A 15,124-nucleotide genomic window follows, 5' to 3' on the forward strand; every position below is an offset into this window, starting at 1 on the left:
TTGGTGTCAGCTAGCAGGAGGGTAAGTTCCTCCTGCTTGTTCCCCATACTACGAGCGTTTGTGTAGAGGCATTTGAGGCCTCCTGTGGATGTGTGCACTGGCCCCCTATTCTCAGCATTGCCCTGGCCCCTGTCGCTCACCTGTGTATATGTTCTGCTCGGCGGTCTATGCTGAGCTGTACTTGTGAGTGCTGCTTGGTTTGGCAGTCCAAGGCTTCCTCCTCCCTCGTCTTCCCCTTCTCCCAACGAGCCTAGTTTAAAGCCCGCAGGGGGAGATCTGCCAACCTGGAAGAGAGCACGCACTGGCCCACTTCCTAGTGGGGATCATGAAAGTGCAAGGAGAGCGGGATTCGTTCTAATAACTTTCTTACATTTGCATCTAGTATGTGGCAACATTAAATGATCCTTTTTGAAATAATAAATATTAGCCGTTATCGTCTTCAGAGGAAATGTAGGCTTTTCAGGCAAAGTACATCCAGGCACCGTTTCAACCTGATTAGCAGCCTTCGTGTCTCATTCATCTGCCGTTAAATTTTCATTACTGCAACGTTCCTGTTTCTTTCAGAAAGTACTTTTTGGGGGGGGGCGGAATTCACAAATTTCAACATGACCTTTTGGCAACCCTATTTAAATCACTTTGTCTCCTCTTGCATTAACTAAATGCATTAGTTCTCTCCAGTGTGTGAGGTTCAAAATGTATGCAGATGATCTTAATTGCTGATCTTCAAGTAAGGGATGTCTCCAGTGGAAGGAGGCCTTGCTATTTTTGTAGGGTTCGGTACCATGTTTCTCAAGGCAACTTTCTGGAACTTAAACTCTGTTTTTTAAGGGGGAGAGGGATCAATCCTGCCCATTCTTTTTCCTTCCTGTTCTTTCATTGTGTCTATCTCTGGGACAATCAGAGAGAAGGATACTTACTTGGACGTTGTGAGATGGTCTGTATAATTGTCCTGACTCTATTCTGCGCCCTCGACAATCAGACCTCCCACCTCAGAATTGCTTGTAAACTGGAGGCCCTGAAGGGACTCGGCCAAACATCACCAGGTCCCTACACCAGAATCACTAACTCAGAAACTACTGGAGTGGATTAAACAAACTTTCATCGAATCATAGAAAAGTAGGGCTGAAAGGGACCTCCAGAGGTCATCTGCACCACCCCTCTACCTGAGGCAGGATCACCTCTATCTGAACAAATGCATTGTCTGAAACACATCCAGAACAAGTGGATAGAAAACAGGCTGGAGCATCAGACTCAGAGGGTAGCAATCAATAGCTCAGTGTCTAGCTGGCAGCCGGTATCAAGTGGAGTGCGCCAGAGGTCAGTCCTGGGTCTGGTTTTGTTCAATGTCTTCATCAGCAACCTGGAAGATGGGACGGAGCGCGCCCTCAGCAAGGTTTCAGATGACGCCAAGCTGGGGGGAGTAGTGGATACACTGGAGGGAGGGCTAGGATTCAGAGTGACCTAGACACATTGGAAGATTGGGCCGAAAGAAATCTCATGAGGGTTCAACAAGGACAAGTGCAAAATCCTGCACTTAGGAGGGAGCAATCCCATGCACCAGTGCAGGCTGGGGCTGACTGGGTGGGCAGCACCTCTGCAGAAAAGGACCTGGGAGTTACAGTGGGCAGTAAGATGAATATGAGCCAACAGTGTGTCCTTGTTGCCAAGAAGGCTAATGGCATCCTGGGCTGCATTGGTAGGTGTGCTGCCAGCAGATCAAGGGAAGTGATTCTTCCTCTCTCTTTAGCACTGGAGAGGCCAAATCTGGAGTCCTGTGTCCAGTTGTGGGCCCCCCACTACAGAAAGGATGTGGACAAATTGGAAAGAATCCAGAAGAGGACAACAAAAATGGTTCGGGGACTTGCAGAGAGGCTGGGGGAATTGGGCTTAATTAGCCTAGAGAAGAGAAGACTGAGATGGGATTTAATAGCAGCCTTTGACTATGTGAAAGGAGGGTTGCAAAGAGGATGGAGCTGGACTGTTCTCAGTGGGGGCAGATGACAGAACAAGGAGAAATGGGCTCCAGTTGCAACAAGGGAAGTTTAGGTTAGAGATTAGGAAAAACTCGCTGAGTAGTAGGGTGGTGGAGCACTAGAACAGGTTACCCAGAGAGGCGGTGGACTCTCCATCCTTGGAGGTTTTCAAGACCTGGCTAGACAAAGCTTTGGCTGGGATGATCTAGTTGGGGCTGGTCCTGCTTTGAGCAGGGGGTTGGACTAGATGTGACCCCCTGAGGTCCCTTCAACCCTTGTTTTCTATGATTCTAAGTCTTATACAAATCCATTGTCGAATCTCTTGGCCAGACTACATAGTCAACCTTGATACAGCACAAGACATAACACCCTAACTTGCCAAATGTTATGATATTCCCTAGGATGGATATATTTCTCTCTTCTGCACATTGAACTCCATCTTCATACTTCCCCCTGCACTCCAAATCAATTTGACATTGCAAACTATATCCCCATAAATCTCCTGGAGCTGAGCACAGGGTGAAGGGTGGTGGCGAGAGTGGACTTTAATTTAGTGGACCTCCTACACAGTGTTATATGCAGCTAAAACCACTTACACCACTGCAATTAGGTAGTCTTCAAAAAAAAAAAAACCAAAGCAAACCCTGAAGGTACAGTATACAAACAGGAAAGGTGACAGCATTTGTATGCCTAAGCCGGGTTCTGGTCTGGGTAGACTGGTTTGGTAGAGCCAAGAAAGCCTTTAAGGTCAAAGTACTAAATTACCATGATGTTACATTTCTTAATAGGACAGGCTCACTTTTTAAATGACCTTCATCAAATTTACAGTCTAGCCACATCAGGCTGTTTGTGAAATGACTCTCATCTCCCTCTGCAGCTGTCTCACTGTAGCCACTGACCTGTGGCACTCGGTGCTCATAAGCCTTTCATGGATACTAATGTGTTGCTCTATTTTTTCCCAACAGGGAATATGCCACAGCGAATTTGAGTACTAATCTCTACACTGTGAATGAGCCTTGGCTTTACTCCATCCTGTGGTGCGCTGGCGTTCAGTCTGTCACATCTGATAGCTCGCATATCCTCAGCAAGGTGCCTTTTCCCATCTGGATACTGGTAAGCAACACAAAATGAAGAATATGCAGACAGCTCCTAAATTTGCCTGCAGTGAGGTCTGAATGGCACGGTGACGGTGCACTGAGGTTGGTTGTAGATAACAGACATACCTGTGGAGGCGTAATTTAAATTCTTTATTGCCAAAATTTTAAGCAGGGGTTCCTTCAGAGAGGTTTCCTGTCCTACGTATGATATGCCCTAGGTTGGATATTTTTCCCACTTCCCCACACAAAGCTCCATCTTCGTACTTTCCCCCCATCCCAAATCCATTGCTGCTCCTTTTGCCGTGTTCCCTTTCACTTAGTACCTCTCTGCTCACCACGCTCCATCTCCCAGGTGCCTCAACTGAGGTTGCTGACCTGCTGCGTCACTGCTGCCATGAGGAGTCGCTCGCCGCAGCACCATTGATGGAGGTGGGGTGGGTTTTCCGGCAGTTTTGGGGCTGTGGAGAGACCAAGTGGAAAGTGGACCCCCCGCCTCGTTGGTGAACTAGGTGGTCATCTGGAGAAGGAACTTCCTTTGCTTCCAGAGGCGAGCAGGTCTCCTGAATGCTTGGTAATAGGGGTGATGGAGCTGGACTCCCGGCCGATGGATGGGAAGTGCAGTTCCAGGCATTGTCCTGGTTTCAGCACAGCATAGAGTCTGAATGACGGGCAAGCAAGCAGTGGTGGGTACGCAGAACGGTTGCAGGGGCTGCAGGACTCGCCAGAACTTCGTAGAGCCCAGGCCTCGTATCTGAATGCAAAATGGAGATGTGGGGCTTAGGGAGAGGAGGTTACATGCACCTCTCCCTGCCACCTGGACACATTGGCAGGGGCTGGGGGGCACTGCAGTGTCTATTAGCAGCGGCAACAGCAAGCACGCTCGGAGAGCTGCAGTTGTGAACGGATGGCTTTAGCACTTCAGCCTCCCCACTAAACACAATCCATTTTTGCACTTGATTTATCTAGTCACTATGAGAAATAGCCTTATTGGCAGGGGAAAAGACCTTGGAAAATCTTGAGTGTCGATGTGTTTCGGTCGTGGGAACGTTGACCCAGAGGAGCGGTCAGGTGAAATTGCCCTGTCTGGGGTTTCTCAAGACAGGATGGGGCAGTCCAGGTCTGAGGGTCTGCCATTTATTTTCATAGATTCGTAGACTGCAAAGCCGGAAGGGACCTCTGAAGATCATCGGGTCCAACCCCCTGCACCAAGCAGGAAAGACAACTGGGGGCCAAGTGACCCCAGCAAGGTGACTGTCTAGTCTCTTCTTGAAGATTTCCAGGATAGGCGACTGCACCACCTCTGAAGGGAGCTTATTCCACAGTCTGGACATCCTGACTGTGAAGAAGTTTTTCCTAATGTTGAGCTTGAATCGATCTTCCAGGAGTTTGTGGCCATTACTCCTAGTTTTCCCCTCGGGTGCCCTGCTGAGCAGTTGCTCTCCAAGCCCTTGATGTAGCCCCCTGGTGTAGCAGAAAGTTGCTACCATGTCACCTCTCAGCTTCCTTGTCCTCAGGCTGAAGAGTCCCAGATCCCTCAACCTTTCCTCATGTGGCTTGCCATGCAAGACTCTGACCATACGGGTGGCTCTTCTTGGGACTCTCGCAAGCTTGTCCGCAAGCTTGTTAAAGTGCGGTGCCCAGAACTGGACGCAGCACCTCCAGTATTTTAACACAGTACTGGATGCAGTCTCTTGCAACATTGCAAGGCTTTATTGCCAACTCGCAAAGCTGTTGCTTATCTTCCCCCCACAAGGCACTGCCATCTCTCTTGTACGCTGTCGGGAGCCTCATCACTGTTGCAATGGAGCAATGTACTTGGAAGTTGGGGAGGTGCGTGACTAAATGTTACTTGAGTGGCAGTTGATAAGACCTAGCTCTGTAATTCTTGAAGCACTTTGCAGAGGAGGAATGGTGCCGCTGTCCCCCTTTTGCAGATGGGGAAGTGGAGGCACCACTTTGCCTTGGAGTAGCCTACAGGTCAGGAATAAAACCCAAATGTTCTGAGCTGTCATTCAGTTCTCACCCCCGTTCCTAATGCCAGGCTGCTTCATTACTACCAGGTCTGCATAGGAAGTAGGCAATGACTAAGTGCAGTGCTGCAGGTGTGCTAATTAGCTCTGCTGCCATGGTGCTAATTAACCCTGGTGCAGCACTGTGACATACATGTGCTGCTGCTTTCTGTCCCGTGCAGGGGGCAGTCTTATGCCAGGAAAGTTCAGGGGAGGTTGGGCCACGAGGTAGGAAGGTTGTGGGGTTATGTGTATCAGGTTGGGGGTACAGGTTTAGGGGTGGTCAGCCGTGTTGTGGCAGAAAATGGAAATACTCAAAAATACTAACAACCTTGGTCCTGATCTCAAAGCTCACTGAATATGGAATCAGCCCCCGCCACGTGCCAAGAGATGCTGGGATCCTTGCATTGTCTTCCAAGAGATCATGAAGCTTTTGGTCTCTTCTTCCAGGAGCTGACTGGCTTAGTCCTGGCCAAATACTAACTGGGCTGACTGTATTCTCCTCAAGAAAATTTCTCTTGGCTACAGTGTTCTTCATTTCCTTTTGTGCAGAAATGCTGCTGGGTGCTGTAACACTGAAATGGGAGCTCCCCCAGATGGATGGTCCACTATAAATGCATCACCGGTGTCCAACACACCCATGCCCTCAGGCTGGGTCTGAACCCAGCAGAGGTGGCAGTAGGACGGGCAGCGGTGCGGGGGTTAATGTAGCTGTCGCTCACTCGTGCGCCACTTGTGCACATCACCAACGGGGCTCCATAGCCCACCCCCTTGAATTCCTAGCCCCTCCAGGAGCCCTGGGGGCTGGGGAAAATGGCTCTGAGGCTGGATCTGGCTTGCAGGATGCATCACTGATGCCCCTGATCTAAGCCAGGGGTGGCCAACCTGCAGCACGGGCAGCCTCTGCGTGTGGCAGAGGAAAAAGGAAAAAGCTGAGCAGCAGACTGGGCAGGGAGCACAGTTTGGAGCAGAAGCAGAACAGCAGATCAGGTAGGAAGCAGGAAGAGCGATGGATCAGGCAGGGGAAGAGGATGAGTGGCAGGGTGAGAGGGCTTCATCTGTGGCATGCCTGCCAACATGGTGTGCACTACTCCTCCAAGTCGTTCCTTCAAAATCCTGCTCTCAGTTAGATCTTGCGGGTGATGGGCCCCTGAAAGGGAGAAGAGGTGTGTGCCGGCTAGGGCCGAATGTGGAATAGGAAGATAAGATGGGTGGCTTGCAAAGAACAGACCTGATAAAAGAAGAAACCTCTTTGCATCAGAGGTTAGCATTTAGAAAGGCAAGCAGCTCATTCCCACCAGCCTCAGTGGAAGCCGTGGGCATCAGAGAGAGAGTTTGGCCACAAAAGTGGTATTGCCAAGTACTTGATGATGCTGTGCAAATTATTAAACACCTCTGACTAAGCTGCGTTGTAATGCATACCATAATTGCCTGAACTCTCCTCATACTCCAAACGCCTAGCCTCCGCGTGATTCATGCCTGGTGAAGGATGTGTAGACTAAATCAGTGTCCTCCAGAACAGATTGCAACTTGGGAGCCGAAGCAACCCTTTTATTATTTCTGAAAGGCGGTTATCTCCGAGGCACTTTGCTTTGTGCTGGTTGAACTGATGATCAGGTGTGCCCGAGGGCTTTGTTGCACTTCATCTCGGGATGAATAGGGATGTCACTGCCATTTGCGGCGGTTTGTGAGGCCGTGTCAGCTGCATCAGTCTCTCTGGTAACCGTAGCTCTGTGCTGACATGCACGCTCGCTCACACCCTCGCTTGTCCTCCCCGTCAGCCAGCTCCTCCCCGTTATTGTTCTGAGTTCAACACGTAAATTCGGTTCAGCTGCACAGAAAAGCAGCTGCAGTGCTGTTATTTTAGCAGGCACTTTACACTCGTCATTGCCGCTGCCAAGATGTGACACACGGGTTTGTGAGGTGTGACTCCGTTCTCTTCCAATTATGTAGGTGTGCTTTTCCATTTCAAACTAGGCATTTTTCTCTGTGTTTTGCCATGAAATAATGACTGTTTCCCACACACACCCCCTCATATAAATAGCAATAGTAATAACCAAGAGTAGACTCTGATAGGACAAGGTTTGCAAAGTCTGGGTAGGAGTTCAATTTCTAGATCTCCTTTGGGGATGGATTTGGTAGCCGTGTTGGTCCAAGACCAAAAGAAATGCAAAGATCTAGGACTCTTGGTTCAGAGATGAGACCTTTTACCGCAGAAAAAGATATATTTTTTGCAATTCCTTAGTTGGTCTCATAAAAGGGTTCATCTCTGAACCACGAGTTCTAGATTTTTGCATTTCTCAATCTCCCTTGCGCCTTTTCAACATTTTTCTGAAGGAGAAGAGCCAAGGTGCGAATTCCCCTGTCCAACACAAGATTGAAGCAGCATTAAGTTCGTTTGCTGTGTGGCAATCTCATGAATGGGACACAACTATTAAATTCAAAATATGCTTTCTAAGGGAGGCTCGCTACTGTATTTCTTATAGCAAGATTTCCATCATAAATCAGCCGGTGAGAGCTCACTAGTCGCTGGGCAGGTCTCAAACCATATGAGCTCAATTATATGTCTGTGCAGAACAGTTGTGTTCGGTGACCCATTCTCCTTTCCCAGCAGTGCTGTGTATTAACTGTTGAGGGAAGATTTCTGTTAATGTGTTTGCAGCACACCGGGGAACTCATAAAGTATGTGTATTGAAAAATCTAGCTCTTCTGTGTTAAGAAAAACATGTATTTCCTGTAATAGGTTCTATATTTTCAAACCAGCAGAGATGGATTCCTTTAATGTCAAGGAAAGGATGTATATATCTTGTGTGCGTGTGCACGTGTGTGTGTGTGTAAATGAAACCTTCTATGAATGATAGAGCCGTTTGGAAAATAAAATGTCTCTACCCTGTTATTGTGATCTTTGTGTTTTGAACTATTGAAAATTGTAAATTTTGGTAGAGGAAGTTCCAAAAACTGTAGGGTTAGGGATGGCCAAATGAAAACGTGACCATTTCAATCCAATTGTTTAGTTTTGTAATGCTGACATGTGCACCTAAACATTTTTTTTTTTATTGTTAGTCTTCTTTCCAAACAATCGGAAAACTTAAATCAACTTGGTTTTTCACCATTAAATAATTCCTGTTCTGGCAAAACCCTATGTTACTATACATCAGCAAAACTTTGCGAGTCAAAAATGTCAGTCGGCTCTAATAATGTATGTATGCAACGTACATTTGGTTTGTATGTTTTTAATATTGTGTGTGGTTGTGTGCATGCATGTGTAGGCGTACAAGGACCAAAACTCCACTGGACATGATGGATTCTTCTTGGCTTGTCCGGCTAGTTCTGCGATCCAGCTTTTCCAATATCAACTCGAATATGTGAAGACATTAAAAAAACCACAGAAACAATCAAAAGCTGTTGTGTGCAGTGAGGTAGAACGAAGGTTGCTGATGGAAGCATAGTTTAGCTTAGCTCTTCCCATATAAACCTAGCATTGCTTTAACACAGCTTTTTACATTACATTTTCTGTTATTAGATCCAATACAATTACTTGTACTTATTAGTGTTAAAATATGTACGGCCCGATGTGCCTCTAGAATTGTGTGTGGACTCAGGACCTGAGTTAAAGGATTGAGCTAGGAAAAGGTTGGAAGCATCTGAAAACAGTTTTTCTTTGTGGGCAGGCTGGAAGAGAGGTACATCAGTTTACATTGCTGGCTGTATCTTTCCCACAAGTGAACTCTGAACATGATTAAAAGTGACTTTTGAAATCGTTGAAATGCTTTTAAAGATAGGTACTGTTTATCTGGCAAAGTCCTTAATCCCCCATTCAGGAAAGTACTTTCTTTAACCCTGGCGCTGGCCATGAAGGGACCTACTCCCATACTCAATCGGATCAGTTGGTATAAAACAGGGGTCAGCATCCTCTTAGAGCTATGGGGTGCTGCTTCTAACCTGGCTGTCACTCCACTGGTTGCCAGTTTTGGGGGGGGGGGGTTCTTTCCTTTTCACTCTGCCCCAGATCCAATCACTTTGTGGGCCCAATCTGGTCTGCAGGTCATAGCTTGCAAACCCTGGTATAGAAGATCCATTGCACTCTATGGAGTGATGACGGTTTACCCCAGTTTATAATCTACCCCTTGAAGTAAGCATGGGCCTAAATGGGGTCATGCTGAGGAAAGGGTTGGGAAGTCTTGGCCTAAGTACTGTGCTGAATTGGGGCCTTCCCCTCGATTGGTACGGTATGCTGGGCAAGTTTCAGACTTGAGACCTTTCTGTTCTAGACGTGATTACAAATTTTAATTTGGTTAGGACGTTACATGCATGCATGTCTGTCTCTGTGTGTGTGTGACTTAATATCCCACGTGCTAATGTTATTCGCAGAAGTTGTATAAATAAAAACTCCCGTGGGTAATGTGTGTGTGTGTGTGTGTGTGTGCATGTCCGCATATTTATCTTGTATAAATAAAAACTCCTGTGGGTAATGTGTGTGTGTGTGTGTGCGTGCGTGCATGTCCACATATGTATTGACATAGATCTCTATCTATATATAATCTCAATAACCCATTTACTCAAATTATGCACAGGAGTTTACGTTTCGTATCATTTCATATGTAAAATAAAAACTGTGGGTAATATCATCTGATGTAATACAAAAAATCCTGTGTATAATTTGAGCAATATATAATATGGATTATGGAGATTATATATAGATAGAGGTCTAGGTAGATGCATATGTAGACATGCGTGTGTATATGTGCGCACACCCGCACACACTCTCACTCGGACTTAGATTTGAAACCTTATCTAGAACAAAGCTGTATAAAACTCCGGTGGGTAACTTTAGTGGGTGGATAGATGTACATCTCATTTACTCAAATTATCCACAGGAGTTTAAACACCCCTGCAAGGTTGGGACAAGACATGGGAACTTTCTGTCCAAAACATGACTCCTTCAGAAAACTGTAATCATGTAGAAAGACAGGGATAGAATAGACACTGCTTTGCAGTTTTCCCTGGATGCCAGGGACGTCCCTTGCATGGGGACACTGCAGATTTTGATTTGACAAAATATTTTTTTACCTGGTTTCTTTAAAAGCCAAGAGCAAATTGGGCCTCTTGACCTGGGATTCAGAGTGCTATTATGCAGAAGTACCATATCTTGCATACAGTTCACACACTTTCCACTCAAAGAGGTTGCTGGAAAGTGGAGCTTGCATCATATGCAAGAAAATATGTTAAGAACAGTTTCGCCCACTTATGGGGCAAATGCCAAAGTAGTGTTCACTCAATCCACAGTGAGCAGACTCGCCTCCCTCACTATTGGTAGTTGGTTAGTTACTAGGGCTGTGTGATATTCCGCCTGCTGTTTTGTTTTGACAGTTTCTACCAATTTTGAGGTTGAAATGGCAAAATCAAAACAAAACATAGGCCATCGAAACAGCCTCAAAACAAAACGAGGCTGGTGAAACGTTTCGAAAGTCGAAACATTTTGACCATAGGCTGGGGATGGGAAATCAGTCCAGCTGGGCTGAGTTCCAATCCCCAGTGCAAGATCTGGTAGGGGGTGGGAGGCAGCCCAGCTGGGCTGCTTCCCCGTTCCCTGCACTAGATTGTGCCCGGAGTGGGAGGCAGCCAGTTGGGCTGCCTCTGTCTCTGGAGTGATCTAGCACTGGGGATGGGGAGTCAGCCCAAATGGTCTGACTCCCCATCCCCAATGAAACTCGAAACAGCGTTGAAACAGCCTTTCTGTTTCAACAGACCAGAACAGAACAGCTGTTTCAACTTGAAATGAAATTCAGTACAAAACACTGTTCCGCTGAACTGTCGAAACTCAAGAACGGTGCCATTTCGCACAGCCCTATTAGTTACTACAAGGAAGGATTTTTTTTTTCTTCATTCTGGCTTTCCAAAATAAGGTGTGCATTTTAATCTGGGGTGTATTGTATGTGAGAAAATATGGCAACTGCGGAGGTGGAGGAGATAGGTGTGGTCCAGTTCTGCAATGTGTATAGATGTTGTGAGGTTTTATGATATTTTTTGATCCTCATTTAATATACTGTACAATCTCTAGTATGTTGCATAAACCAGAAGGTATAATATGAGCTTATTTTATTTTATTTTTTGTCTTTCAGCCTCCAGACGAGTACTGTCTAATCTGGATAACATCTGATATCATTTCATTTACCATAATTGTAGGAGTTTTTATATTCCAGAAGTAAGTAAAATTGTTACAAGTCAGCTTTCATGTATTTGTGGTGTGCGTGCTCAGTTTAAGAGTGTGGGCTAGAGATGAGAAAAGCACAGTATTTGCCAAATGTTTGGTTTTAGGACACAGGTCATTTGTTGGGGGGGGGGGCGTTAAAAAAAGATAATTTCTCTTCCTTCCTCCTTCAGCATTCAGTTGAATGACGTTACTATAAGGGTATGAAGATGCTTAAGAAGAGTAAGGAGTCCTGAAAAACAGTGGTCATAGTATGGCTTTTGCTAGGGCACCTAGGAAAGGGACCATCAATGCTTTGGGGAAATAGATGCAAAGAAGTTTTATTTTGGAAGAAGAGAAGGAAACTTTGGCAGAAAGTTTGAAATTGTTGTGACCTAACTGCCCACGCAGCAGTTTTTACACTAGTTAGAGTGGAATTTTCTCAATTTTCTCTGAAGAAGAGAGGGGAAGATGACATTGAGTAATGACGCTTCTCTGAAGATAGCATAGCGATGCTTGCTTGTGATATCTCAGTCTGAGGGGCAAACATCCTCATTAATCATCAGAACAAACAAAGAATATAATTCAGTACTTCCATATGCTCCTAGGGTTCAGAATTAATTTTTTGGCAGGTTGCAGGTAAATCAGCAGTGACGTGACTTCCTAATAACTGTTCCAGGGGAATCTCTCTAGACTACGTTTTTGGGTCGTGTTCTATGTGACAGCATTACCAAGCTGCTGTCCTTTTGGTTGAGCTATGGCATCTCTCCTGAAATTTGCCTTTCCTCCCAAGAGAGATGTTTTATGGCCAACTATGACAGTGTTTTTACCCTTTTTAAGAACTTGAACTCAGAAATAACTGGAGAGAATTTCAGCATCCTCCTGGAGAAATGTGAAGCTTTGTCCACTTCTCTTTTCTTCTGTTTTTTTTTTTTTTTAACTTTGTAACTGCCTCTTGCTTTGGCACATTTAAAGCACCATGGGGCCAGGTACTGACTGGCCTGCAATTTCTTCCTTCATTGGTATCACAAATGTCTGAGCCTTAGGCCTAGCAGTGTCACATGAAACATCCGCTTCAGCTTCATGAGCTAGTGATTTCGCTGTCACATTGCCCTGACTCATTTGCTTTGCAGATAATTCCCCACGTGTGGATAATTTCCTTGGTATTTTTGTAATGAGTTACAATAGAGTGCAGCTGCTGAGACCATCACTTACTGATTGGATTCCCTGCCAGATGCTAGACCTTTTGTACCTAACAGCCCATTCTGCTGTCTGCAATTTTGCCATCCTCTGAATCTGGCAACCAACTTCCATGCCTTGTGTAAATTTGAAGCAACAAAGTTATGCCAGCAATGAGTTTGGTCTGTTGACTTCAATATGGTGGCAGAAGTACAATTGACAAAGTGCTGGGTTTGATATCTCCACATAACACTAAGCACTTTTCCAATAATGTAATTAAATGAAACCAAAAATCAGTCTGCAAAGTGATTCCATTTTGGGTATACTTTAGACTTAAAGAGCAGAGTCTTTGAGGCCAGAAAGGATCCTTTATCGTCATCATAGTCCAAGCCAGAGAGGAATTTCATCTGGGATAAACTTAAGCAAATAATACAAGTAAAACCCTTAACCCAAGAATAATGCCAAATAGGGAAGCATGCTGACTGCTCTGGATGAACGGTGGACTTGCAAGTATGTCTTGCTCTTCATATCAGGAGTGGAATTTCAAGGCAATAGTGACAGTCATTTGATTGTCTGTCTTTAACTCAGTTTTTCAGCATTTTCTCTGAATCCTGTCTACACGTGCAGGGAGCCTGGTCCAATGCATTGGTAATCCAGTGCGTTAGAGCAGACCCAATTAATTGAGTCTGCTGGAGCACGGAAATGAGTGCACTCTGGCAGCCTTCCACGTCACGTGTATCAGCATCCCTGTGCGTCCCCACGCTGAAAAAATGGCGGCGAGGCACTTTGAACTAAAGCTCATAGAACATGTTTTATGTCAAAGTGCCCCACCATCACTTTTTCAGTGTGGGGGCACATGGGGACACTGACACGCATGACGTGCAGGTGCTTTTAATTAGTGCTGCTCACTAATTAAAGCACCCAGCACCACATCCCAGAGCATGTGTAAAAATGCCCTAAAAGTCTGCATGTTAAATGAAGAAGCTTTCAAATTTGTTAAACCGTGTGAGCTACATGTCTACAAATGGGTTCATTTAGGCTTTTAACCCAGACTGCTGAGATCCCAGGGAGATAGGATTCACGTCCAGAAATGGGACTGTACAATACCTAGATTTCCCCATGGATTTTTTTCTCTGAGTCTTCACATAGATTTAACTGCTTTAAATTTGGGAGTATATTGATGAAGAGAAGAAAGGAGAATGTCAGGAATGGAAATGGATGGGAAGGGAATGGAAAGACTATAGGAAAAGGGGAGGAAAAACAGGCTTTGAGGGAGTGGTAGAAATGTTCTGTGTAGGGCTTGTACTGTACAGCTGCCATCCCAAGAAGCATGTGGAGGTGAACAGAGCAGATGAACTAAGAGGATATGGATAGGGTAGGGGTGGTGAAAATATGGCTCGCAGGCCAGATCTGGCCTACCAGGCCATTCTACCCGGCCTGCACGGCCCCTACAGAATTTAGAAAATTAATATTTATGTGCTCCTGGCTGCTTGTCAAAGCTAACAGGAGCCAGGGGCAGTAGGACACAGGAGCCCAGCCCCGCCCCACCCCGGGGCATTTCCCTGCCTTCCTGCCTGTGCACTGCTCCAGCATCATATGGCTCCTGGCTGCATTGCTGGATTGTAGGAGCACAGGGCCACGCTGGTCCTGGGAGGGGAGAGTTGTGTGTAGGGAGTGTGTGTGTGTGTGTATTCATAGGATGAGTCCCACATGTACCCCCCCGTTGCACTGCCATACACATAGACTCCTGTACCCACACCCCCCTCACATTCCAGCCACCCTCCCCCGACACACATTGCCCCCACAGACCCTATACCCATCCACACCCACATTTGTCCTCACCTCGCACCCACACCCCCCACACTTATCCACCCACACCCTCCCTCACACCCCACATACCTACAGCCCCTCTCAAACCTATATGCACCCTGCAATATAGAAGAGTAAAACGTCATTTTGAACTATTATACAATCCCCTCTGTGTACATTACACAAATGCATGTAAACCAGGACAAAAAATATTTAAAAAAATGAAACTAATGAATGTTTTAGAGATTTGCTTTTTAGAATATAATCTGGTATTTTTCTGGTTCCAAGATAGCAAAGCCCCTTGCTGAAAGGAGTACTTCTGGGGGCAAGGGGAGAGACTTCATGTGTCAAAGGTCAGGGGCTAGGGGGCGGGGTTGCCAATCACAAGTTGGCGACCAAGGGGCGGGGCACCTGTCAAGGGGCGGGGCTACCCATGCGGCCCTCGACAGCTTGCCAAAACTTGGTAAACGGCCCTCTGCCTAAAATAATCACCCAGCCCTGGGATAGGGCAAGGAAGGCATTAAAGGAACAGCGTGCAGCAAATCCCTGGGCCATCTGGATGTGAGGGTAAGAAATGCTAAGACATCGCTCCTGGTCTCAGAAGTACTTTTTGTGGCCAAAGGACCAGTTCAAAGTTGGCGCAAGTTGGGGAGGACTCCAGTGACACCCACTCTTACTTGAGTCTGAACTTGGATTCACTTCCTGGCCTACAAAGTGACAGAGCCCGCGGGGCAGAAGTACGGCTCTCATGGGCCATCTAGACTCGCGGGGTCAATCAGTAAGTGGTGAGCTCACGCAGCTGGCACTCTTATGGCACGGCACCAAATTGCACTCCAGGAAACAATGCCAGGGATTCCATTTGCCATC

The 15,124-nt window shown here is 46.2% G+C and overlaps 1 protein-coding gene across 1 annotated transcript in view; it reads left to right on the top strand.

Moving 5' to 3' along the window:
- LOC109302182 (glycerophosphodiester phosphodiesterase domain-containing protein 5) overlaps positions 1-15,124 on the top strand; it is a 145,996-nt gene that overhangs the window by 108,589 nt on the left and 22,283 nt on the right. Inside the window, exons 12-13 of the mRNA XM_019523748.1 lie at positions 2,939-3,086; positions 11,202-11,284. Of these exons, the coding sequence (XP_019379293.1) occupies positions 2,939-3,086; positions 11,202-11,284 (231 nt within the window). The remainder of the gene's footprint in view (positions 1-2,938; positions 3,087-11,201; positions 11,285-15,124) is intronic.

Source organism: Gavialis gangeticus, unplaced genomic scaffold (assembly GCF_001723915.1).
Source record: "Gavialis gangeticus isolate Ggan-Ray unplaced genomic scaffold, GavGan_comp1, whole genome shotgun sequence".
In the NCBI taxonomy this organism is placed as follows: Eukaryota; Metazoa; Chordata; order Crocodylia; family Gavialidae; genus Gavialis; species Gavialis gangeticus.